Source organism: Coregonus clupeaformis, chromosome 40 (genome assembly GCF_020615455.1).
Source record: "Coregonus clupeaformis isolate EN_2021a chromosome 40, ASM2061545v1, whole genome shotgun sequence".
NCBI classification, from domain to species: Eukaryota; Metazoa; Chordata; class Actinopteri; order Salmoniformes; family Salmonidae; genus Coregonus; species Coregonus clupeaformis.
Window position 1 is genome coordinate 1,461,801 of NC_059231.1, and position 27,450 is coordinate 1,489,250.

The 27,450-nt window shown below is 41.1% G+C and overlaps 2 protein-coding genes across 5 annotated transcripts in view; both read right to left on the minus strand.

Annotated features, from left to right (window-relative positions):
* Positions 1-1,444: 1,444 nt before the first annotated feature.
* On the minus strand, positions 1,445-11,461 carry LOC121555159 (major histocompatibility complex class I-related gene protein). Of its 2 annotated transcripts, XM_041868968.2 has the most exons (10): positions 11,309-11,461; positions 6,842-7,099; positions 6,467-6,742; positions 5,864-6,161; positions 5,817-5,827; positions 5,424-5,483; positions 5,159-5,197; positions 3,464-3,557; positions 3,268-3,311; positions 1,445-3,125 (listed from the first exon to the last, which is right to left on the minus strand). In XM_041868968.2, the coding sequence occupies exons 1-9, from the start codon at positions 11,364-11,366 to the stop codon at positions 3,284-3,286; spliced, it is 1,122 nt and encodes a 373-aa protein (XP_041724902.1). In that variant the 5' UTR covers positions 11,367-11,461; the 3' UTR covers positions 1,445-3,125; positions 3,268-3,283. The 2 variants fall into 2 exon arrangements, with proteins under 2 accessions (XP_041724902.1, XP_041724901.1); XM_041868967.2 differs by having other exon boundaries at positions 5,817-6,161.
* Positions 11,462-24,683: 13,222 nt separating this feature from the next.
* LOC121555162 (1-acyl-sn-glycerol-3-phosphate acyltransferase gamma) overlaps positions 24,684-27,450 on the minus strand; it is a 31,910-nt gene continuing 29,143 nt past the window's right edge. For all 3 annotated transcript variants that reach the window (XM_041868971.2, XM_041868969.2, XM_041868970.2), the window contains 5 exons: positions 27,256-27,409; positions 26,712-26,814; positions 25,862-25,937; positions 25,456-25,654; positions 24,684-25,212 (listed from right to left, as the gene is read on the minus strand). In XM_041868971.2, the coding sequence (XP_041724905.1) occupies positions 25,121-25,212; positions 25,456-25,654; positions 25,862-25,937; positions 26,712-26,814; positions 27,256-27,409 (624 nt within the window). In that variant the 3' untranslated portion in view covers positions 24,684-25,120. The remainder of the gene's footprint in view (positions 25,213-25,455; positions 25,655-25,861; positions 25,938-26,711; positions 26,815-27,255; positions 27,410-27,450) is intronic.

Sequence of the window (27,450 nt, forward strand, 5' to 3'; positions counted from 1 at the left end):
GTCTCAAGTTTTGAGGGAGCATGCAATTGGCATGTTGAATGCAGGAATTTCCACCAAAGCTGTTGCCAGATAATTTTATGTTCATTTCTCTACCATAAGCTGCTTCCAACGTCGTTTTAACGAATTTGGCAGTACGTCCAACTTCACAACAGCAGACCACGTGTATGGCGTCTTCTGGGCTAGTGGTTTGCTGATGTCAACGTTGTGAACAGAGTGCCCAATGGTGGCGGTGGGGTTATGGTATGGGCAGGCATAAGCTATGGACAACAAACACAATTACATTTTATCGATGGCAATTTAAATGCAGAGATACTGTGACGAGATCCTGAGGCCCATTGTCGTGCCATTCATCCACCGCCATCACCTCATGCTTCAGCATGATAATGCACGCCCCCATGTCACAAGGATCTTTAAACAATTCCTGGAAACTGAAAATGTCCCAGTTCTTCCATGGCCTGCATACACACCAGACATGTCACCCATTGAGCATGGTGGGGATGCTCTGGATCGACGTGTTTGACAGCGTGTTCCAGTACCCGCTAATATCCAGCAACTTCGCACAGCCATTAGAGGACTGGGACAACCTTCCACAGGCCACAATCAACAGCCTGATCAACTCTATGCGACGGAGATGTGTGGCGCTATGCCAAGAGTGTACAAAGCTGTCATCAAGGCAAAATGTGTCTACTTTGAAGAACCTAAAATATAAAATATATTTTTGATTTGTTTAACACTTTTTTGGTTACTACATGATTCCATATGTGTTATTCCATAGTTTTGATGTCTTCACTATTATTCTACAATGTAGAAAATAGTAAAAATTAAGAAAAACCCTTGAATGAGTAGGTGTGTCCAAACTTTTGACTGGTAGTGTATATATTACTCCTCATCTGTCTTCTGGTTAGTAGCTGTCACGGCCGTTCATAGACGGGACGGACCAAGGCGCAGCGTGATATGCATACATGTTTATTTAAACTTAATAAACACTCGACAAAACAATAAACGAAACGTGCCGTCGGAAGGCTATACACACAAGCCAAACTCACCTAGCACAAAACAAGATCCCACAATACAGGCAGGAAAACTGGCTGCCTAAGTATGATCCCCAAATCAGAGACAACGAGCGACAGCTGCCTCTGATTGGGAACCACACCCGGCCAAACATAGAAATACAAACATAGAATCAACACACACATGATATTCACACCCTGACCAAACTAACTAGAGTTCTATAGGTCAGGACGTGACAGTAGCAGCAAGTCATCCCAGTTATTTAGATGTTTTTACTACCCTGATTATTTAAATGTTGTTAATGTGACCTCTAATTGTTATAGAGAAACAAACATATGACATTTAGTAGACACTTAAATACAAAGTAACTTACAGTACAGTAACTGCATACATTTTAGTATATTTGTCCCCAGCGGGAATCAAACCCACAACCTTTAGCAATGCAATAACATCTTTATTATTTGTAAAAAATAAATGATAAGTTGCAGTATTTCTCCGGCAGGGGTCTCCCTGAGTTAATGTCAAAACACGTCAACGTTAAAAGATTAATTGAGTTACCTTAGGAGTACAAACCTGCCTGTTTAAAGTGACAGACTCTTAGGGCTATATTCAAGGTGTATCACCGCAGATATGTGTTAAAATGTAAAGGTAATCACATAAAAGTATATCAAAAGCATATAAATGTAACAGAATAGGGACATTTACGTCCCCATTAATTCTAACCCGAAAATACAAAATATGTTCCTGATAAATACAACAACAGTTAAAACTGGAAAGAAGAATAAAGTACAATTATTTCCCAGACACTCTCACAGTAAGTAGCTCATTGCTTACAATTCAGCACAATTCACCTGTCTTACCTACACCGGCATATTACTATAAGACATACAGTACACCCTGTCTTACCTACATAGGCATATTACTATAAGACATACAGTACACCCTGTCTTACCTACATAGGCATATTACTATAAGACATACAGTACACCCTGTCTTACCTTCATAGGCATATTACTATCAGACATACAGTACACCCTGTCTTACCTACATAGGCATACTACTATAAGACATACAGTACACCCTGTCTTACCTACATAGGCATATTACTATCAGACCTGTACAACATGTTAGGCTTCCCAAGAACACATTAACCTACATACTGAAAGTTGGTTTGGTGAATGTAGCTTGAATTTGATTTATTTTATGCAAATGTATATAATCATAGTTAAGTCTAATTCAAACCCATGTTAATGTATGCAAATTAGATGCTTATAGTATGAAAAGTATAAATTGACAGCTTAATGGTGTAGGAGGAGATACATTTCAACATTCCCCCCATGTAAGTCTATGGCATTTTTATTGCCATTAAAATGCATTGGGAGCTCATTTAAATATTGTTGTAGTACAAGAAGTATAAATGCTATCTGAAAGAAACGCTCAAGCAACCTCATTTGGGGCAGTTGATAACATAAACGGTGAAAGAGGAGATATGTGTACAAATTGCAATAATCTTTTTAGCATTCAAGTCTACGGCCCGTTTCCCTGCATCGGAGCTGATTTACAATATTGTTATATAGTTCAAAAAGTATAAATGCCATCAAACATATTTTCTCAAGCAACCCGAGTTGGGGCAGTCTGCACATTTGGAAGTTGGTTTCGTGTTAATAACTTCAATTGTTTAAGCGCTAGAGCGAGCCAAATAAATCAAATAACAATAACAAATAATATGAGTTTGTAAGAAACCTAGAGGTGTGCATTGCTTTGCACAGGTATAATGTTTTTTTATTAAAATTTTACTATTTTTAAAAGAAAAACTGCATTGTTGGTTAAGGGCTTGTAAGTAAGCATTCCACTGTAAAGTCTATACCTGTTGTATTCGGCGCATGTGGCAAATAAAATTTGATTTGATTTGATTTAATTGTCGGTTACACGACTATATGACAATTGTGCCAGCCCTAATATCAGGAAGTTGTCTTTTTTGTGGTAGCCAAGAGCTTTGGATGGTAGCCAATATACTGAATTCACACATTCCAAACCCTCTGATATAGTTTGCAACTCCACGGATAATTGAGGTCTCCAAGATCACGAAAGAAGACACTCCAACTGCAGTTGGCCTAGACAAAAACATAGGAAAGAGAACATACTATCAGCACTATTAGCAGATGTATGTTATTAATGCAGATTCATGTCATTAAAGAATATCAAAACTATTCAAGAACATACAGCAAATGAGATGTTAAGCAGATTCCAACTTACTTGTTTTCCATCCTTTTTAATATAATTTCTTGATAAGAGGCTTTCTAGGGGAAAGCAAAGATCAAAACAATTATAATTAGTATTATCTCCATGTACAAAATCAATGCACAAGTTAATCTGTCACACAGGATTCAATACATTTACTTTACATGCTGGTATTATACAATACAAGGATCGCAACATAATGGATACTTACGTAGAGTCGGCAGAGCCGCCAGAGTCGGCAGAGTCGGCAGAGCCACCAGACTGAGAGGAAACTGTTCTGTTTCTGTTGGACGTTCTGTCAAAACCTTAAATGCATAAACATTCATCCTGAACTTTCCAGAACAAAATACACCTTAAAACAGCAGAAGATTATTTACTTTAAAAATGGATTGCACTAAAATATTAGTGGAATAATCTTTTTCATTGCATGTAAACAGCATATCCTGTATATGACCATAATCTATTGACAATAATCACAGTGTTGTGTGCATGTAAATGTGAGTAAGATCCCTCCCACAAGCTACGTTTTTTCTCTCTGTCACCCTCCACAATTACGCTTCACCTTCTTTGTGCTTGTGATGTGTGGATAAACAAACAACAAACTGAAAGTAATTTCTGGGGGAGGAGAGGCCACCATGTAGACTTAGGTTCGTTTTTAAGAACATGTAAGAGGTCTGGATGATCAATAAACTCAAAACTTGACAGCGTCTTCAGGTCCACAAAAATACCTTGCATCAAGTCATGTAAACCCCTCATTGAGTACAGTAGTTAGAAACCCCTCATTGAGTACAGTAGTTAGAAACCCCTCATTGAGTACAGTAGTTAGAAACCCCTCATTGAGTACAGTAGTTAGAAACCCCTCATTGAGTACAGTAGTTAGAAACCCCCCATTGAGTACAGTAGTTAGAAACCCCTCATTGAGTACAGTAGTTAGAAACCTCTCATTGAGTACAGTAGTTAGAAACCCCTCATTGAGTACAGTAGTTAGAAACCTCTCATTGAGTACAGTAGTTAGAAACCCCCCATTGAGTACAGTAGTTAGAAACCTCTCATTGAGTACAGTAGTTAGAAACCCCTCATTGAGTACAGTAGTTAGAAACCCCTCATTGAGTACAGTAGTTAGAAACCCCTCATTGAGTACAGTAGTTAGAAACCCCTCATTGAGTACAGTAGTTAGAAACCCCTCATTGAGTACAGTAGTTAGAAACCCCTCATTGAGTACAGTAGTTAGAAACCTCTCGTTCGAAACCTCTCATTGAGTACAGTAGTTAGAAACCCCTCATTGAGTACAGTAGTTTGAAACCCCTCATTGAGTACAGTAGTTAGAAACCCCCCATTGAGTACAGTAGTTAGAAACCCCTCATTGAGTACAGTAGTTAGAAACCTCTGATTGAGTACAGTAGTTAGAAACCCCTCATTGAGTACAGTAGTTAGAAACCTCTCATTGAGTACAGTAGTTAGAAACCCCCCATTGAGTACAGTAGTTAGAAACCCCTCATTGAGTACAGTAGTTAGAAACCTCTCATTGAGTACAGTAGTTAGAAACCCCTCATTGAGTACAGTAGTTAGAAACCTCTCATTGAGTACAGTAGTTAGAAACCCCCCATTGAGTACAGTAGTTAGAAACCCCTCATTGAGTACAGTAGTTAGAAACCCCTCATTGAGTACAGTAGTTAGAAACCCCTCATTGAGTACAGTAGTTAGAAACCCCTCATTGAGTACAGTAGTTAGAAACCCCTCATTGAGTACAGTAGTTAGAAACCCCTCATTGAGTACAGTAGTTTGAAACCCCTCATTGAGTACAGTAGTTAGAAACCTCTCATTGAGTACAGTAGTTTGAAACCCCTCATTTTGCAGTATTATCAACAGGGATATATAGTGGTTAAAAGAATAGGTGGGAACTTACCTTTTCCGTTGCTGAACTTCAGTATCATTACGGAAACCACTTGGATAATAGGAGAAAAAGATGTGGCAGTTAGTTTTTTCCTCATCATCGGTAATCTAAATCATATCAATCTGTTTCAATCATTTCAATGACTAAACTAAATACATCTAACACTATGGTGTTGTGTGTTATTGACATTAAAATGTACTGATGCACTGGATGTTTTAGTTGTTGCCACATTTGTGTGTCTGCTGGTGTCTATAGCGGTGAAGAGGGCTTGACATACCAACAACAAAGATGACCAATGCAAAGACCACTGAGACAATGATGATGGAGATGTACTGCCCTGAGATCAAAGAAGAATTGCTCAATGTGAATACATTTGATTTCAAGACTAACATCACACTATTAGGAAGACATCGATTAGATAATTAATCAAGTTGTGTTAAATCGTGATTAAAACGCATCAGACTCTAGGGTTCAGAGGGTCACAACATCACTTCACAGCAGCCCCTAAGAATGCACGTTTGAAAAGAGGCTGTCGTATACAACTGGTTTGCTAATTGATGAATAACATAGAAAAGTCTAGAACATAACATTTAGATGTAACATTTAGAAACAAAAACCTGGATTCCCAGGGTCCTTGAGAACTGATTTGGATAATAGGAGAACTACTAACTTTGAGTATGCCTGCTGTTGCTGCGAATGCTGTCCCTGTTAGCAGACCTGCTGTTGCTGCGAATGCTGTCCCTGTTGGCAGACAGAACCACATCACCGCTAATGTGTTGGACAGTGCATGTGTAGTTGTGCTTCTGTAGGTCTTCAGGGGACACAGTGAGATGGGTTCTCTTCTGATACGTCCCATCCCCGTTAGGCAGGGTCTCTTCATGCTCCACATCATCATCATGGATCTCTACTCCATCTCTTCTCCAAAATATCATGGTAGCGTCTGGATAGAAGCCTGTTGCATGGCAGGTCACACGATCGGAGGGTTCTTTCTGAAGCAAAGTTACCTGCGGTGGGACTGTGGAAAGCAAATATACAAACATCAGGATATTGATCAAATATACAAACATCAGGATATTGATCAAATATACAAACATCAGGATATTGATCAAATATATACACCTCTACAGAGTGTATTTTGTTATTCAGATGACAGCATCTGACTGTACACTATTCCACAGATGATGGCTACTGGACAAGTCAACAACACTGACTGCATGTTTCAATAATCTAACAGTATGTACACGTCATTAGAATTTCCAAGACATAGAAATAGTAAACCCACTCAAATTGTGCAAAAAACGAATTAAGTCTTAATAATACCTTTCCTATCCCACATGCTTTGATTAGAAACATAATTCTTCAGCCATTCAATACAGGTATGGGTTAGATAGTGAGTTTTGGCTTTAAGCATAGAACCATCAGCCTCCCACTTCATTTTGGTCTTAAATCCCTGCAGAACAGGTGCAATCCATCTTTCGTGCTCCAGATCAAATGACAGGTAGTCCTCTCCTCCATATCCATACAGTTCATGTCCATCTGTAGCACCAGTTTCCTCATTCCACTCACAGATATACATTTTCTGCAATGCAAGGGCACCTAAAGGGAAACCAACATAATAACATTGATCCTTCAGTGTTCAATGAGTGTTTACTTTTAGCTATCTATCAAAACATGCTCTGATGATAGCCTACTAACTTGTCTGGTTGAAGCGTTTTCTTGCAGTGTCCATGTTGGTTTTGAACACCTTCTCAGTGTCCATAAGAAGTTGTGTATTTCTTCTCCAGAAGTCTGCATCCACAGCTATTTTTACCCACTCCTGTCGAGCTACCACTTGCTTTGTAGAGCTGTCATAGAAATAAATTGGTTGCTCATCCAAATACGCAACAGCGCTGAACTCTGGAAGGCCAGTAGATTGTGGGAGCGCTGTGTAGAAATATTTCAGGTAATGGGTAGCTAGAAAAAAAATCACAAGCACAGGTATAAATTAATGGATGGAAACAGAAGCAATCCTGTTACATAAACACACACAATTACTTATTGAAATCATGGTAGCACTAGTGGTATAACAGTATAATAATCATGGTAGCACTAGTGGCATAACAGAATAATAATCATGGTAGCACTAGTGGTATAACAGAATAATAATCATGGTAGCACTAGTGGTATAACAGTATAATAATCATGGTAGCACTAGTGGCATAACAGAATAATAATCATGGTAGCACTAGTGGTATAACAGTATAATAATCATGGTAGCACTAGTGGCATAACATAATAATAATCATGGTAGCACTAGTGGTATAACATAATAATAATCATGGTAGCACCAGTGGCATAACATAATAATAATCATGGTAGCACTAGTGGCATAACATAATAATAATCATGGTAGCACTAGTGGTATAACAGAATAATAATCATGGTAGCACTAGTGGTATAACAGAATAATAATCATGGTAGCACTAGTGGCATAACAGAATAATAATCATGGTAGCACTAGTGGTATAACAGTATAATAATCATGGTAGCACTAGTGGTATAACAGAATAATAATCATGGTAGCACTAGTGGTATAACAGTATAATAATCATGGTAGCACTAGTGGTATAACAGTATAATAATCATGGTAGCACTAGTGGTATAACAGTATAATACTCATGGTATCACTAGTGGTATAACAGTATAATACTCATGGTAGCACTAGTGGTATAACAGTATAATAATCATGGTAGCACTAGTGGTATAACATAATAATAATCATGGTAGCACTAGTGGTATAACAGAATAATAATCATGGTAGCACTAGTGGTATAACAGTATAATAATCATGGTAGCACTAGTGGTATAACAGAATAATCATCATGGTAGCACTAGTGGTATAACAGTATAATAATCATGGTAGCACTAGTGGTATAACAGAATAATAATCATGGTAGCACTAGTGGTATAACAGAATAATAATCATGGTAGCACTAGTGGCATAACAGAATAATAATCATGGTAGCACTAGTGGTATAACAGTATAATAATCATGGTAGCACTAGTGGTATAACAGTATAATAATCATGGTAGCACTAGTGGTATAACAGAATAATAATCATGGTAGCACTAGTGGTATAACAGTATAATAATCATGGTAGCACTAGTGGTATAACAGAATAATAATCATGGTAGCACTAGTGGTATAACAGAATAATAATCATGGTAGCACTAGTGGTATAACAGAATAATAATCATGGTAGCACTAGTGGTATAACAGTATAATAATCATGGTAGCACTAGTGGCATAACAGTATAATAATCATGGTAGCACTAGTGGTATAACAGAATAATAATCATGGTAGCACTAGTGGCATAACAGTATAATAATCATGGTAGCACTAGTGGTATAACAGTATAATAATCATGGTAGCACTAGTGGTATAACAGAATAATAATCATGGTAGCACTAGTGGCATAACAGAATAATAATCATGGTAGCACTAGTGGTATAACAGAATAATAATCATGGTAGCACTAGTAGTATAACAGTATAATAATCATGGTAGCACTAGTGGTATAACAGAATAATAATCATGGTAGCACTAGTGGCATAACAGTATAATAATCATGGTAGCACTAGTGGTATAACAGAATAATAATCATGGTAGCACTAGTGGTATAACAGAATAATAATCATGGTAGCACTAGTGGTATAACAGTATAATAATCATGGTAGCACTAGTGGTATAACAGAATAATAATCATGGTAGCACTAGTGGCATAACAGAATAATAATCATGGTAGCACTAGTGGTATAACAGAATAATAATCATGGTAGCACTAGTGGTATAACAGTATAATAATCATGGTAGCACTAGTGGTATAACAGAATAATAATCATGGTAGCACTAGTGGTATAACAGAATAATAATAATGGTATCACTAGTGGCATAACAGTGAACAGGCCATTTATGACCTAACAGTTGAACTGTTAAAACCTGGGCCATTGATATCAGGTATACATACGTTCACTGACATTCTTACACACAGTTACACCACTTCTGCCATACTGTTTATTAGTAGTATTATTGTTATTAATAATCCCTGCCTACATGTACATATTTACCTCAGTATCCCTGCACATTGTAAATGTGATACTGGCATTTACTGTAGCTTCCTCTTTTATTGAGTATGTCTAGAGATTTTATGTTGTTATTGGTTCTACTTGTTGATATTGAATACGCCATTGTTGGGTAGGGCAAGAAAGTCAAGCATTTCATTGTGCTGGTGCAAGTGACAAATAAAACTTGACCTTGTAACATTGTGTGTTTACAAAAACAATGGAGCACAGCCTATTTTAGGTCAGTGTTTCCCAACCCTGGTCCTCCAGTACCCCCAACAGTATACATTGTCGTTGTAGCCCTGGACAAACGCACCTCATTCAACTCATTGAGGGCTTGATGATTAGTTGACCAGTTGAATCAGGTGTGCTTGTCCAGGGCTTATATTTGAGGTACAGTCTAATGGGGAAAGGCCGTTGTACTTATGAGGCATGTGTTCAAGAATCAATGATTAAATATAGTTAATTAATATAAATGTCTATTAGACTGTTGGTCTAGGCCTATTGCACATACCTATTTATAGGTCACATTCTTTCAAATCATGGGGTAGGCTATATATTTCAATATGTAGCTATATATTTCAATATGTTATGTACCCTTCGTGGGAACAAAAATACTCACCTGCGCATGTGATGGGAATACCAACCATGTAAAAATATGAACAACCGTATTTTGAAACTATTAGAAATAGCCTAGTCCTAGCAGTAACTTGATACGTCGATGCAAAACAATCACATTTCTTACATTTCTTTACACAATGTGTGTACTTGACTTATATGTCTTAAGTAGCCTGTTTTGTGTAGGCTCCATGTTTTTTTGCCTCCTAGAAAATAGAAATAATGCCAAATCTGTTTCTCTATTCAGACAGAAGACGTACAATTAAGTTTTATAATTTAATGGACGTAAACACACTCATAATGACCTATTAAAATCATGGTAGCACTAGCAGCATAACAGTGAAGATGGTAAGCCTTTTGACAACTGAGTCCTACTTTGATATCTGGTATGTTGGTTTACAAAAACAAATGGAAACAATGGACCACAGCCTTGAAATGCAGATATAGCCTATCGGGGTAAGACGGTAATTAACTTTATGAAGAATGGTATTCTTCAAGAATCAATGATTACATATAATGAATTGGTATGTCCACTGGACAGGAGGGCCTTTTGTACATCCAGTACCTTGGTACACTAATTATAGGTCACATGCTTTCAAATCAAGGAATAGACTAAATATTTATATTTATACCTCTTGAGTGAGAAAAAAAAAATCACTCACCTGCGCATGTCTTGAGAATCCAATACGTTACCAATATGGTAGAAATATGAACAATCCTAATTGAAACTTAATACCTCAATCGAAGCAAAACTATTTAAGGGAACGAGATCAACTTTGGACACGCGTGATTGGTTGAAAAATCCAGTTGTAGTCATCATCACTAATATCTAGGTAAACTGTACTGGTGCAGGTTGTAAGTGAAAGTAACTTCGAGAGATCACGTTGAAAGACACAATAGGCTATACTGAAGATTTAAAAATGGTTTCATTGACTTATAAATTGAGTAATATTGTGCCACGGTAATTTAGTAAGATATCCAGGGCAGGTGATTGTAGCCTAGTGTTAAGAGATTTAGCTACAAGAAAAGGTACATTTCTTTAAACAATGAGTGCGCTTGCCTTAGAAGTCTAAAGTGGCCTGTTTTGTGAATGCTCTTCATTTGTTTAGCCTCCTAGGAAATATAAATAATGTCAAATCTGTTTCCTCTATTTGGGATAGAAGACATATAACGTTAGACTACGATTAGGTTTTTCTTGTTTATATTATCAACCCTTCCCTGGCTGCAGAGGCCGACACTCAGTTTGGCCAATAATCTCGTAACTCAACCTACATTAACGGTACCACATTCAAGTCTATAAGAAATAGCGTTGTTGGATTGTGGTTATTTTACTACAAAAACAGCATTTGATTTAAGGCAATTATTTAGCCGCTTTAAGCCTAACCAAACAATATAAATATTTAGCCGCTTTAAGCCTAACCAAACAATATAAATGCTCTCACCTGAGTATACTGTAGGCACGCTGAGACACAACCATATCACCTGGATTTGGCCTACCATGTTTAATGTACTACAACGGTTGGTAGTACCAGCAACCGTTGGTGTACATTAATGAAGTTCTTCTTTGCACTAAGACCAAGAATCGGAGTAGACCAGCGTCCATATCCGTATTTATATGCGCACCAAATGGGCGCACACAAATGTAGCGAATGATTAATATGGCCTTAACACGGTCACATGTAGCTAGGCAGAAATCAGTCTGCCAACCGCCCTAACAAGCATAAAATAAAGTAAAATCCTGCTGGACTTGTTTTTCCACATTGAAAATACATTTGCAACTCCTTTACTGGAAACGAAACACATTTTTCAACTGCTTACTTGAAATTAAGCGTGTTTTTCAACTACTTTAATTCAAAATAAAACACGTTGTTTTCGATTGCTTTACTTTAAGGTAATTAATGCAACATTTTCAAGTAATTTCAATTAATTAAATATATACTTTTTGGATAATTACGATTTAGAATTAGAATATTAGGATATAATACTAAATTGTAATTATTTTGCACTATGGCCTATTTATTGCCTTACCTCCATAACTTACTACATTTGCACACACTGTATATAGATTTTCTATTGTGTTTTTGTCTGTAGGTTTTGTTTATCCCTTATGTAACTCTGTGTTGTTGTTGTTTTTATCGCACTGCTTTGCTTTATCTTGGCCAGGTCACAGTTGTAAATGAGAATTTGTTCTCAACTGGCTTACCTGGTTAGAAAAATGTGAAATAAATAAATAAATATATTAGGATACTTTCATGAAAAGTAATACTACTTTTCAGGGCCACAACTTTGGTTTCAGAAGTGGGGGGGACATAACTTGGCAGGGGATCTGGGGGTTCTCATTTCCTTAATTTCTACACAATCTAATATGACCCATGGCCCTTCTATCCGTCTCTATTTAGAACAACAAAAAGTAAGCAAAAATGCCCACAGACATCAAGCTAGTTGGTAAGAGATCATTACTAAATATGTTTAAGTGATCGGTAAGACTGAACTATATTTTTGTTCAGTGTAATTCATATCATAGGCCTAATAGTACTGTAGAGCTCTTATTACTTGCGCACAATAAAGCTGGGTCACCCTGTCCTGCCCCTAGGGGTCCACGGCCCTGCAGCGCCCCAACCCAACACACCCCACTCAGCTTTAGGGTCTTAGTGAAACATTCATTATTGGTTTCAGGTGTGTTAGGCCAAGGCCAGAGTGACAACCAACAGTACGGCAGACCCCCAGGGCCAGGACTGAGCAGCCCAGCAGCTAGGGATTGCCTAAATAGGTATCTCCCCTGACGTGGGCGTGTTTTCAATACAGACTCCTTTTGTCGTACAGTATTCCATACAAGGCATCCAGACCTTATGAAAGTTGCACAGTATACCCTTAATCTTATAATTAATCAAATCTAGTGATACATAACTTGACATTTCTTCCATCCATTGTGAGAGGATAACCAACCTTTGAATTAATGACACTCCATTTCTTAGCCGCTATAAATGCTAGGTTACACAGTTTCTTCTGATAACAGTCTCCAGTATCAACATTTCCAAGCAAACAAAAACAGGGAGAATGAAGAATCTGTAGACATGCTGAGATGAAGGAACATAGTCTTTGCCAGAATTCAGCCAGCCTTCACAAGACCATAACATATGCAAATATGTCCCCTTTTGTGTTTTAACACCTCTAGCAGAAGAATAACATTTCTGAGTGCATGATATTCAGTTTCACTGGCATATAGTACGTTCTATGGATGGTCTTAAACTGCAGTAATTTATGTCTGCAATTACATGAGCATGACTGGGCATTTAACATATCTGTATCCATTCGTCATCTTCAATAGCGTTTCCCAAGTCTTCCTCACATTTTTTTGGGAAAATCCTCTATCAACCGTTGATACAGTTTGGAAATCAACTTTAGAAGTTTGTTAGACTGCCTTTAAATAGTTTTAATCTTTGAAGCTTCTTTCTGCATAGAGAATAAAGTGTTTTATCGGCAAACGTTCACCTCTGCAATGTCACAGACTGGCTTCCTCGTCTGCCTGACCCTGATGAGACCCCTGTCACCATCTGATCCTGCTCAGATGAGGCATGACAAAAGAATGACCTTGGTGTACATTTATACATTATATTAACCATGGATAGAATCAATGGTTCAATAATTGAAATGACCATTATTCCCAGATCTTAGACTTTAGCCTACCCATCAACTCAAGATGGAACTTTGTATCAATTCACCGATTGTTATAAATATACTGCAAAATTCACCTGAGCTCCGTAGACTTCCCTGGCTGTCTGACCCTTCAGGGACACCTGTCACCATCGGATCCTGCTAAGACATGATGAGCATAGTGTTGTGTACTAACTGTGCACCATGACAGTGAAGCCTGTAGAGCTGTTTATACCGTGTCAGTGTGAAAAGTAGGGAATTAGCTAGGGAAACTGACAGATCAATAAGGTTACATTGCAATACTGACTCATACAGTATATTCACATTGCGCTGAAAAAACATCAGAATATTGGTCTTCAATCGTTTGGCAGCTGGTTTCATTGTTTGATTCAGGTCTAGTGTGCTTGAGGCAAAAATAATAGCTACAGTTTGGGATCTAGTTAGCTAGCTAGCTTACGTTAGCCAACTTTTGGCTAGCTCTAGCTAAATGGTACATCATCAAATGTCCTTCTGTTGAAACGGGACAAAACAAAGGCTACAAAACATTTCCATACACACACAACAGCTGTTAGATACTGCTACCTAACAGATAGCTAGATGCTAGCTAGAGCTGAACTGGCTGTGGTAGCTAGTAGCTAGTTCATTCACTTCGGTCGAGAGGTGATGAAACATTAGCTAATGCAACATGTCAGTTACACTACTAGCTCAGCACTGGGAGTACTTTTTTTGTGTTGCTTTTACAACTTGGAGAAAAGCGCAACGCAGTCAGCAGCTGCCTGTGTTCATCTCTCCCGTCCTATACATTGCAGTCCTAAACTCTGCCTGCTGAAACTGGAAAACTGCTTCCCCGACCGCTTTGAGGGGTCCGCATGGTCCTAAAGCACACCCCGCAGTGTTGTGTATGTTGATGGGGGAGAAATATGCAATTTTAGAATGTGGGGTGGTCAAGTGAAAGTTGCGCCCCTGCTACTTTTACCCTTATCATAACCAAGGGAGCCATTATTTAAAAAAAATGTTTTGTCATTAAATTGTTTTAAACAAATTATGTACTTAAAATCGTTTCTTTTTTATCCAAAGTAATGTTGATCTTTGATTTAAAACAATCACAGTAAGTGATTTAATTGTTACCCAGAAATGATTTAATATTTAAATAAAAATGTCTGCATTGGACCTTTAAAGGTTTGGTTTATTCCACATTGAATTTGTAATGATGTTGATTGTTGAACTGAGTCTGTGCTTGTAATGTTTCTTTCAGTTTGCCTCAATCCCAGCTTATCTTCCATATATATCCTTGTTATTGTTAATGAGGGTAATCTGACTCCACTCTCTTCTCTCTGGCCTCCTCTCATATCAGTAAACTCCCCAGCAGAGTCCCAACTGCAGCTCATATAGCAGTCCCTGTTGTTACCCTTAGTGGAGTCCTCACAGACCCAGCTTCTATAGCAGTCCCTGTTGTTACCCTTAGTGGAGCCCTCACAGACCCAGCTTCTATAGCAGTCCCTGTTGTTACCCTTAGTGGAGCCCTCACAGACCCAGCTTCTATAGCAGTCCCTGTTGTTACCCTTAGTGGAGCCCTCACAGACCCAGCTTCTATAGCAGTCCCTGTTGTTACCCTTAGTGGAGTCCTCACAGACCCAGCTTCTATAGCAGTCCCTGTTGTTACCCTTAGTGGAGCCCTCACAGACCCAGCTTCTATAGCAGTCCCTGTTGTTACCCTTAGTGGAGCCCTCACAGAGCCAGCTTCTATAGCAGTCCCTGTTGTTACCCTTAGTGGAGCCCTCACAGACCCAGCTTCTATAGCAGTCCCTGTTGTTACCCTTAGTGGAGTCCTCACAGAGCCAGCCATGCCCCCTGCGGCAGCTCCTATGGTAGTCCCTTATTATTTTAGATAACATAATCTATTTGCATCATTTCATATATGGCACAGAACCAGTTAAAATGTAAGGGTAAAGGTTTTTGCTGAATTTATTTGGTAAAAAAACATTTTTTATTGACCCTCACCACGGAGCACAGACCTCTGCCGACCTCTTCGCCTCAACGGCCATTGAAAAACTTTAATTAATGATAACATAACCAGGACCACTGCCCTCACTGTTTCCTGCCACCATTTAATCTATCTTCCTCAGCAGCTCTGGGTCCTGAGTGATGTCATCATCCCATGCATTGTTTGACCTGGTGTTTTTAGAATGGTACCTATTCCCACAATTCTCCACCATCTCCTGGAGAAAACCATGTCTCATCTAGTGACTTGCCCCTCAGTGTCATGTGCCTCCACAGTGTGGTTTAGAAGCTCGAGGTGGCCCTCTACTGTCCAGTTCCTGCCTTTGCGTGAGTTTACAGGGATTACCATGACGAAGGCATGGGGACCTGGTTTACACATGGACATGCTGGCTTCCTTGTTGCAGTGGACAAGGAGAGGGTCCTGCACAGAGTACTGGATCCAGCGTTCTGGTGTGCTGACCAAGGTGACCCGCCGGCCGTCCACTAAACTCTGTCTCCTAACACATCTCCACGTCCCTCATGGTGTCAAACAGCTTCCTGTCCAGTATGGTGTTTCCTGTCAGACTCGTCTCCAGGCAATCCCTCCTCAGGAGGACAATTCTCAGCTCAGGGAGACTATGCTGATGCCCTATTAGAGAGAAGAGTGAATGTTTTATGACAAATAACACATTTGATTTTAGGCATTGCAGTATGACCAAATGTCAAGTTTCAAGTTTTATTAGTCGTAAGTACATGATACACATGGTATACACCGTCCAACTAAATGTTTATTTGCAGGTTTCTTCTGGACAATGCAACAACACTAAGAAATAAAATAATATATAAACATAAAGTAAATGGCTCAGTAGAATAGAATAAACATTTTAGTATAAGTATAATACAGGAAGGCACAATTTATAGTAACACGTTTAAACATGTATCAGACAAAAGGGGGATTGGAGGGCAAGTGTTTAAATTGTGCAGTATTAGCAGCAGTAAATAAGAGTCTGGTAGCAGCAATTGTGAAGTGTGTGTAGCATGATTGTGTGTGTGTGTGTGTTTAGCTATACTTATGGGGAACAGAATTCTCCACAAGAATAGTAAACAAACAACCAGCTGGGGTTAAGGTTAGAATTAGGTTTAGAATCTAGGGTTAGGGTTAAGGTTAGTATTAGGTTTAGGGTTAGGGTTAGGATTTAGGGTAAGGATTAGTGTTAAGGTTAGGTTTAGGGTTATGGTCAACGTTAGGATCTAGGGTTAGGTTTAAGGTTAGAATTAGGGTTAGGATCTAGGGTTAGGTTTAAGGTTAGAATTAGGTTTAGGATCTAGGGTTAGGTTTAGGGTTAAGGTTAGGGTTAAGGTTAGAAAGTGCTAGGATTAGAATTAGGTTTAGGGTTAGGATCTAGGGTTAGGTTTAGGGTTAAGGTTAGAATTAGGGGTAGAATTAGGTTTAGGGTTAAGGAAAATAAGATTTTGAATGGGACTAAATTGTGTGTCCCCACAAGGTTAGTTATACAGTACAATACTATGTGTGTGCTAAGGTGAGGAGAGTCAGAGCAGGTGGTCAGTCCAGTTCAAGTGTTCAGCAGTCTGATGGCTTGTAGAAAGAAACTGTCTTTGAGCCTGTTGGTATCAGACCTCATGCTCCGATAAGGGAGAGAACAGCTCATTGCTGAGGTGTGTGGGGTCCTTGATGATGTTGCGGGACTTCCTCAGGCACCATTTCAAGTAGATCTCATGGATGTGTGGGAACACGGCCCCAGTGATGTCCTGGGCCGTTGTCACCACGCGCTGGAGGGCCTTGTGGTCGTGGGTGGAGAAATCCCCGTACCAGGCCATGATGCAACCGGTCAGGACGCTCTCGATGGTGCAGCGGTAGTATTTGGACAGGAGCCGGGGTGGCATGCCGAATTTCTTCGGGCCCCTTAGGAAGTACAGCCGCTGTTGCGCCCTCTTGACAAGAGTGGTGGTGTTGCTGGTCCATGTCAAGTCCTCAGTGATGTGGACTCTGAGGAACTTAAAACTCCTGACTCTCTCTACTGCAGTCCCATTGATGTGGATCGAGGCGTGTTCCCTCCTCTGCTTCCTGAAGTCAACAATCAACTCCTTTGTTTTGCTGAAGTAAAAGCATAGGTTGTTGTCCTGGCACCACAATGAGGACAAACAGTAACAGAGTTTAATGGCTGTGAAAGGAGAAAACTGAGGATGGATCAACAACATTGTAGTTACTCCACAATACTAACTTAGATGACAGAGTAAAAAGAAGGAAGCCTGTACAGAATACAACATTTCTAACACATGCATCCTTTTTGTAATAAGGCACTAAAATAAAACTGCAAAAAATATGGCAAAGAAACATCCTGAATACAAAGTGTTATGTTTGGGGCAAATCCAACACAACACATCACTGAGTACCACTCTTCATATTTTCAAGCATGGTGGTGCTTGCATCATGTTACGGGTATAGCCGCATGAAGGGTGCTGCAGCACCCCCTGAAAAATCGGAATTAAAAATACATACAAATAAACGTTTTTTCACAAAGGTGGTGCACTGGGCCTTTAATAGTCCTGTGTTGGTGGACCGATGTAGCACCCTCCCGGTCTACAAAAATAATCGCAGCCCGACCCCGAAACGACTTCCTCCTGCTATGGTTATGGGTATGCTTCTAATCGTTAAGGGCTTGACATTGACTAGGGAGTTTTTTAGGATGAAAATAAATGGAATAGAGCAAAGCACAGGCATAATCGTAGAGGGAAACCTGGTTCAGTCTGCTTTCCAACAGATACTGGGAGACAAATTCACCTTTCAGCAGGACAATAACCTAAAACACAAGGCCAAATATACACTGGAGTTGCTTACCAAGACGGCATTGAATGTTCCTGAGTGGCCTAGTTACAGTTTTGACTTAAAATCGGCCAGAAAATCTATGGCAAGACTTGAAAATGGCTGTCTAGCAATGATCAACAACCAACTTGACAGAGCTTGAGGAATTTAAAAAAGTATAAATGTACAAATATTGCACAATTTAGGTGTGCAAAGCTCTTAGACTTAACCAGAGACACACACAACTGTAATCACTGCCAAAGGTGATTCTAACATGTATTGACTCAGGGGTGTGAATACTTATGTAAATGAGATATTTCTGTATTTCATTTTCAATAAATTGGCAAACATTTCTAAAAACATGTTTCTCTTTGTCATTATGGGGTATTGTGTGTAGATGGGTGAAAATAAATAAATATTTAATCCATTAGGCTGTAACACAAAATGGGGAATAAGTCAAGGGTTAAGAATACTTTCTGAAGGCACTGTATGTACAGTGTCAAGTCTTATCATTTCTGCCATGTCCTTGATTCCTAAAGTTCCGAAAATAACTTTAAAAAAGGGTCATGTAGAGTCAAGTAAAGTTTAGAATGGTGTGCCTGCATATCAACTGGTCTTTTTCAGCTCCCGGAGATAGCCTTTTTTATTCCGATTCAAAGTGAATATAACAGCTGTTCAATATTATTATTATTAAGATGTTCTATTGCCAGTCTGTAAAATAATCCCGCAATCAGAATTAACTCAGTATGTGTGCAACAATGCACACCATGCAAACAGTAAATAGGCTAAAGTTAAGAAATCATGATTAATTACAGTCATTATCGAAAAATGCTTAACAAGCTCTCTCCTCTAGCAATAGTTATTGCAGGACTTTCTGGAGTCACTGAAGGTTTTTAAGCTTAAATAACAAAGGGCTGTGTTCGCAATCCAGCGTGTTTTTTCTACAGATACAGTTCAAGATTGAAGCCGCCATTCAGAAAGGTTAGATATGTCAGTGTTTGATTAGACAGTAGATTCTCAAAATGTAATTTAAAAAAAAAGGTATATTATTGCCAAAACATGTATTCAGTTTCTGGTAGGACTTGGATATAAAGTACGGGTATTTGTACCATGGTGTTTCAATGTGATATGGCAGCGTGAAGGGTCTGACTGATAGAGTGTACCTGGTTAGTATAGGGCAGGGGTACTCAACTCTTACCCGACGAGGTCCGGAGCCTGCTGGTTTGCTGTTCTACCTAATAATTAATTGTACACACACACCTGCTGTCCCAGGTCTAAAGCAGTCCCTGATTCGAGGGGAACAAGGACAAATGTAGTGGAACTGGCTTCGAGGTCCAGAGTTGAGTTTGAGGGGTATAGGGTAATGTGGATGAAGGATGATGTTGGTGATCCTAAGGCTGCATTTACACAGGCCGCACATTTAGATTTTTCCCCCACTAATTGGTCTTTTGAACAATCAGATCAGCTCTTTTGCCAACAATTGGGAAAAATATCAGAATTAGGCTGCCTGTGTAAACGCAATCAAAGGGCCTGCTCTGCGTGGTTCTGACATTGTCTTAGGTCAGCTGATAGTTAATGACAACGCTGTCTCGTTAGAATGACGTCATCGGTCTGAAGACAATGTGGTTCTGCTGCACAAGTACACATTGAGAAATTCATTCAGACAAATTCAAACAAACTGAAAGAATAAGAATTGAGTGATTAAATCCTTTAATATTCTTAATTGTTTAATTAAAGAAACAGATACAAATAGACTTAGAAAAAAAACAAAAATGTAAATTGAGTTGAGAGATGCCACTTAAGTGAACAACTTTCATGCCAAAAAGGGTCAAATTTCTGTGTTGAATTTCTAACGTTACTTGATTCTTTAGTTTCAAGAACTTGAACAAAAATAAGAAAATCAGTAGTGGGATTTTTTGGCAGTACAAACCTCCAGTGTTAGAAAATGTCAAATAGTGTTAGCTTCTCTGCATTTGTCCTGTTGCTCTGGAATAGATACACCATAGGCTGCGTTTAGACAGGCAGCCCAATTCAGATCGTTTCTACACTAATTGGTCTTTTGACCAATCACATCAGATCTTTTCAGAGCTGATCCGATTGGTCAAAAGACCAATTGGTGAAAAAAATATCAGAATAAGGCTGCCTGTGTAAACACAGCTGACAGATACCTGAGGGAGAGGTGGGACTGCACCAGTGCCTGATGGGTATTGTAGTTTGGAATTACAGTATGGGAAGGACACTGTGGAGATGAGCCAAAACGTATGCCACACAACTTAGAACAGGGCCCGTATCCACAAAGCCTCTCAGAGCTGATATAGGATTAGTTTAGCCTTTTAGATCATTATGAATAAGAATATATGGATAGATCCTAGATCAGCACTCCTATTCTGAGACTCCGTGGATACGGGCCCAGATCTCTCCTAAGCTACTGTAACAGTTGTATTGACAGTTGAGAGATGTAACAGGAGTTGTAACAGAGGTATCGAACACAGAATCATCACAGGACACTGAGTCTATTCCTAAAATGGGGCCCTCAACTATTTCTGTAACAATGAGCAGATTCTGACGGAACCCCCATCTCTTCAGGCTTAACACTAACTATACCTTATCAACTAACCCAAACTACTTGTTTCCAAGATTCCACATTGAGAAATAAACTCGAGTTCCTTTTCTTTTTTAACAGAGGGCAGATGAATGTGAATCTTACTAAATCAGTCTCCCACACCACTTGCCAATCCAAACGTACTACAATGGGGCTGAGGAAGTGTGGTCTGTCTAAGTTCACACAATACAATATAATGAAGCTGCACTCTCTGTCTGTTAAGGCTTGCATGAATCTGTCCTGGTTAAAAACCATTTAACAATAAAACAAAAAGAAGAAGAACAAAGGACATTATGAACATAGGGAGAAAAACCGGTGACGTTGTAACACAAAATGGTGTCCTCTCCAGACAAGGGATGATGAGGATGTGTTGCTCCTATGTCTGCATGTTGCACTGAGGAAATACCAGTCACCTGTAATCTGACGTCTGCTTTCATGTCAATCCCAGTTGTAAAGGAAAGTCATCCCCCTCCCTAATACAACCCTTCAGACCACAGGTGGGGCAGGTCGTCAGAGAGTGTAAATAATTGTCCAATGAGTAGAGATAAACAATGTGAGGTGTTTGGAAAGCAAGTGCAGTTGCCGTGCGTGAGCCAAGGGTGGTTCTGTACCCTGCAGGGAATAGCAGCAGGAAGGGAACTCCTCCTTCCTGTGCAGCGCAGGACCTGTAAGCAGCTTTAGTAACATCATGTAACACATCGCGGCTACTGAGAAGTAGAACAGTACTGTTATGGACGGTATTGTAAATTGTTCTGGATTAGAGCTTCTGCTAAATGACACATGTAAGTGTAATTACAATTCAATAAGATCCTAATACTCCTGCACCATGGTAACAGAAACCAAGGCCAAATAAACCCATAAACATAACAGTACTAACCCAGAGAAAATTCAACTACCCACAGTGCACCATTACGGATGAAGGACTGGTGGAGTGTGTCTGAGTACAAGACTTTAGTAGAGGAAGAGATGAGGTAGGGCGGGAACTTAGTAACCAATCGAACAATCACCCTAGCCTAAGAGATGAGAACTTAGTAACCAATCAAATCACCCTAGCCTAAGAGATGGGGTAGGGCGGGAACCTAGTAACCAATCGAACAATCACCCTAGCCTAAGAGATGGGAACTTAGCAACAAATCAAATCACCCTAGCCTAAGAGACGGGGTAGGGCGGGAACAAGTAACCAATCGAACAATCACCCTAGCCTAAGAGATGGGAACTTAGTAACAAATCAAATCACCCTAGCCTAAGAGACGGGGTAGGGCGGGAACTTAGTAACCAATCAAACAGTCACCCTAGCCTAAGAGATGGGGTAGGGCGGGAACATTGTAACCAATCAAACAGTCATCATTGCAGAGGCAAACATTACTAGTCTACAGCTGGAGAGGAGAATCAGTAGCTACTGGGTAGGTGGGGTTATAGTCTGGACTGGGTAGGTGGGGTTATAGTCTGGACTGGGTAGGTGGGGTTATAGTCTGGACTGGGTAGGCGGGGTTATAGTCTGGACTGGGTAGGTGGGGTTATAGTCTGGACTGGGTAGGCGGGGTTATAGTCTGGACTGGGTAGGTGGGGTTATAGTCTGGACTGGGTAGGTGGGGTTATAGTCTGGACTGGGTAGGCGGGGTTATAGTCTGGACTGGGTAGGTGGGGTTATAGTCTGGACTGGGTAGGTGGGGTTATAGTCTGGACTGGGTAGGCGGGGTTATAGTCTGGACTGGGTAGGCGGGGTTATAGTCTGGACTGGGTAGGTGGGGTTATAGTCTGGACTGGGTAGGTGGGGTTATAGTCTGGACTGGGTAGGTGGGGTTATAGTCTGGACTGGGTAGGCGGGGTTATAGTCTGGACTGGGTAGGCGGGGTTATAGTCTGGACTGGGTAGGTGGGGTTATAGTCTGGACTGGGTAGGTGGGGTTATAGTCTGGACTGGGTAGGTGGGGTTATAGTCTGGACTGGGTAGGTGGGGTTATAGTCTGGACTGGAATTGGTTATTATAAGAGTCACACTGACACCAGGGGTGGGGTGGTTGAGCTGTGTATAGCCACCGGGGGTGGTTGAGCTGTGTATAGCCACCGGGGGTGGTTGAGCTGTGTAGTCACGGGTTGGTTGAGCTGTGTAAAGACACTGGGGGTGGTTGAGCTGTGTAAAGACACTGGGGGGTGGTTGAGTTGTGTAAAGACACTGGGGGTGGTTGAGCTGTGTAAAGACACTGGGGGTGGTTGAGCTGTGTAAAGAAACCAGGGGTGGTTGAGCTGTGTAAAGACACTGGGGGTGGTTGAACTGTGTAAAGACACTGGGGGTGGTTGAACTGTGTAAAGACACTGGGGGTGGTTGAGCTGTGTAAAGACACTGGGGGTGGTTGAGCTGTGTAAAGACACTGGGGGTGGTTGAGCTGTGTAAAGACACTGGGGGGTGGTTGAGCTGTGTAAAGACACTGGGGGTGGTTGAGCTGTGTAAAGACACTGGGGGTGGTTGAGCTGTGTAAAGACACTGGGGGTGGTTGAGCTGTGTAAAGACACTGGGGGTGGTTGAGCTGTGTAAAGACACTGGGGGTGGTTGAGCTGTGTAAAACAGAGCGGAGTCAGCAGGAGAAGGTCATAGCTCACTCAGGAACCGGCTCGTCATAAAATGGCATGGTAATGTGTGTGCAGACATTTACTTGTGAGCAAGCAGGGAGAATGCTGTAAAAACCTACATCCACAAAATAATCATTACGGTCAGAACTGGAGGGCGTTGGAACGGTGGTGTGAAATTTCATGTCAACGATAACAGATGTTAGTAAGTAGTTAGTTAGTTAGCGTGTAGTTAATGAATACAGATACCTTACTGTAGTCTTAACACAAACCTGCCTCAGTATTTAAAACACTGGAAGTCCCATGTCTGCTGTTGAACATAGCCCAGATGACAAATAAGTGCTATAGTAATATTCAATAGTACCCAGAATGCATAGACTTCTAGAATCTGCCCATTATATTTGATCTTGAAGCTGGACAACAAATATAAAGGGGGCGGGCTCCCACAGCAGAGACAGGAAGCACAGTGAAAAAGACAAACCCCTTTTCCTCAGAGGTTAAAAGCAAAGTGGAAATCAGGCTGAGCCTCAAGAAACTGGTTCCCATTAGAAGTCCAGTCATTTGGTAGAACGAGGGGGGAGATATACTGTACGTTACAAGAGGTCAACACTGTAGTAACACCAGCTCAACAACAAAAAAAAGGACCAGAGCATGTGACAGGAAGAGGAAGTGGCAGCTCAGAACAGGAAGTGGTCTTGCTTCTGGGGTGGTGAGCTGGTTGGCTGTCCGGTGTTGTGGACCCCAGCGGTTAGGTGGTGAAGAGTGGGCGGGGCCGGCGGCATCTGAGGGCGTTAAGGGGGCAAAGAGCATGGTCATAGCAGTACCTCCCCTTCTCAGTCCTTCTGCTCTCTCCTACTCCACAGAGAGCTGGCTCTAGACGGTCTCCTTTTTCTCTCTCTCTCCACACTCCTTCCATGGTCATACCCCTCTCTCTCTTTCTTTCCTCTCATTATCCAGATCTATCTGTTTTATCTCTAGGTGTAATGGTTTGGCCCCCTCCAGATCTATCAGTTTTATCTCTAGGTGTAATGGTTTGGCCCCCTCCAGATCTATCAGTTTTATCTCTAGGTGTAATGGTTTGGCCCCCTCCAGATCTATCAGTTTTATCTCTAGGTGTAATGGTTTGGCCCCCTCCAGATCTATCCGTTTTATCTCTAGGTGTAATGGTTTGGCCCCCTCCAGATCTATCTGTTTTATCTCTAGGTGTAATGGTTTGGCCCCCTCCAGATCTATCAGTTTTATCTCTAGGTGTAATGGTTTGGCCCCCTCCAGATCTATCTGTTTTATCTCTAGGTGTAATGGTTTGGCCCCATCCAGATCTATCAGTTTTATCTCTAGGTGTAATGGTTTGGCCCCCTCCAGATCTATCTGTTTTATCTCTAGGTGTAATGGTTTGGCCCCCTCCAGATCTATCTGTTTTATCTCTAGGTGTAATGGTTTGGCCCCCTCCAGATCTATCCGTTTTATCTCTAGGTGTAATGGTTTGGCCCCCTCCAGATCTATCGGTTTTATCTCTAGGTGTAATGGTTTGGCCCCCTCCCCGGCGTGCTGACTGCACCTCCAGGACAACAGAAGAGAGGGAGGAGGACCGTACAGCAACGAACCGCGGTCAGGGGGGAGGTAGAGGTCTAGTTCTGTTTCTTAGCCCCCTCGTCGCCGTAACTGGAGCCCGTCTTCTTTACCTCGGTGACACCGATCAGGCGCCGGATGGCTATGGAGGCTGAAGAGGACCAAAAAGAAAACAGACAGATGATGGACCAAATCTCCTAGAGGCAAAAAACAGTCACAAAATTATAATATTTACTTACATGTAACTTTGTTGTCAGGAACTATACACATCAGTCAACATTTACGTTACGTTCACATATGTGTTGGAGTTAGCTACTGTATAAAGCTCATTGTTATTGGATCAAGGTAACAGTGGAGAGGAAGTGCTTGAGGCTGTTGTGTACCCTCTCCTCACCTACGATGAGGAAGAGGCTGAAGCCAAGGATGAGGAGGGGGGAGCCGCTGACCACCACCCCGCAGGCGAAGTTAATGAGGGGCGAGAGCAGCAGGGTCGCCCAGAACAGGAAGTTGACTAGCGTCCACAACCGACGTGGAGGGGTGATGGTGGGACCCGGGAAAGTGCCCTCTTTATGGTAGTGCTCCTGCAGAGCATCCTGGAGAGAGAGAGACAATATCAAGCTACAGTAGGTGGCTACTACCAAACCTGGCAAAACATGGTGTTGTTACTTCAAAATAAAAAAAGGTAGGCGTCAGTGTAACTCATCTGATATATGAGTTTATATGTCTGACTTCTACAGGAAAGAAAATGTCTCTACATTTAACACTATTCAGTTAAACCTCAAGCACTAAAAGAGCCTTACCTTCTCCTGGTAGAGTTTATGAAGCCAGTTGGCACACTCCTTTTCATCTTCTGGGATCTCCTCTACAGGGAACCGCCTGCAGGCCGGAGCAGAGGAGACAGGCAGTCAACAATGCAGGAGATAGCAGGGGGAGTCTACTATGGCAACGGAATGCAGGAGAATGAGGGTCGGCTATAGCAACATCTCACCACCAGGGGGCAAACTCACTCAAGGTTCAGATGGGGGTTCCTCATACAGTAAAAGTAGGACTGGGCCATTAAACAAGCATCTGTTTTTGCCACACCAGGCTACTCTCCCCGTTTAGCCTCACACAGGGCTCATTCATGCAGGGGAGCCGTCCTCATCTCAAAAACGACCTCTCCAGAATCCATATGATGGAAATCCGTTGCAGTGACGGAGAACTTTAACCCCTGCAATTGGCTCTCTGTAATCTCACAGTTTAGTCTCCTCCCTGTAAGAGTTGATGGCTCTCTGTAATCTTACAGTGTAGCTGATGTTTTTACAGAGGCCTGACACTAACTCTGGTATTTAATGATCGTCTCAGGGAGTCGCAGAGTGAGGCCTTTCACCGCAGCTTTTCTGTGACCTCGCTGCCCTCTCTAAACCCTCTCTCCCCTCTTTCAGCCTCTCTTTACCCATGTGTGCTGGTTAGGACAGGACATGACTACCCCAGCAACACAAAGGAGTGTTATGCAAGACTCCAGCTGAGTTGAGCCGTCCATCGTTTCTCTTACTATAAAAAATCCAACGTGCTTGGAACAGTGCCAACGGGCTAAGATAACATCATGGGCTTCCATCTGAAACAGCTCCAGTATTAATCACAGGGTCATATCTGTTGGTCCATACCCACCTGATTCTCATATCTGCCATGTATTTCTTGCCATTGATGATGCCCAGCAGAGTGGGGACTTGGTGGTCTTTGAAGTTCAGTGTGACATCATACACAGCAGACACTGAAAACAGAAGATAAACAGAGCTGTAGCTCAATTGGTAGAGCATGGTGCTTGTAACGCCAGGGTAGTGGGTTCGATCCCCGGGACCACCCATACGTAAAAATTTATGCACACATGACTGTAAGTTGCTTTGGATAAAAGCGTCTGCTAAATGGCATATTATTATATTATTATAGCAAGAACAGAAAAGCAGTGTGTGTAGCCTGCTGCCCTGGATAAAAAAAAAAAAAAGTGGTATGGCGTTTTTGAACGCCTGTAAATGCCATTTTCTGCAATCTAGAGCAAAATAAAAAGCTATTAGGGTGTGGTGCCTGGCCTTAAAAAAATTAACTAAAAAACTAAAATGTACATTGTGGCTCAGCCAGTCCACAAGGTGGCGCAGCGCCCGTCTTCCATTCTTTGGGGAGAACCCTGGTGTGTGTGCGTGAATGCATGCTCCACCTGTGCCCTTGAGGCATTTGAGTGCGGTGGTGAAGCCTTTGGTTCTGGGCAGCAGGTGGTATTTGAGCTTGGGCAGGCCTTTACTCTCTGCCACCTCCATACTGATCTGGTGCTTCTTCTCTGTGAAGCGGGTGCCTTCACAGTACAGCAGGAACTACGGAGAGAGAGAGAGAGAGTCAACACATTGAGCTTAAA

Bases quoted from the DNA above. Each gene is read 5' to 3' on its own strand.
- LOC121555159 (XM_041868967.2), bottom strand. From the start codon at position 11,366: ATGGTAGGCCAAATCCAGGTGATATGGTTGTGTCTCAGCGTGCCTACA. The intron at 7,100-11,308 runs GTGAGAGCATTT...TTTTTTTTCTAG, and splicing joins CGTGCCTACAGTATACTCAG to CTACCCATTACCTGAAATAT. The intron at 6,162-6,466 runs GTATTATTAAGA...TGCTTTCCACAG, and splicing joins AAGCATGTGGGATAGGAAAG to TCCCACCGCAGGTAACTTTG.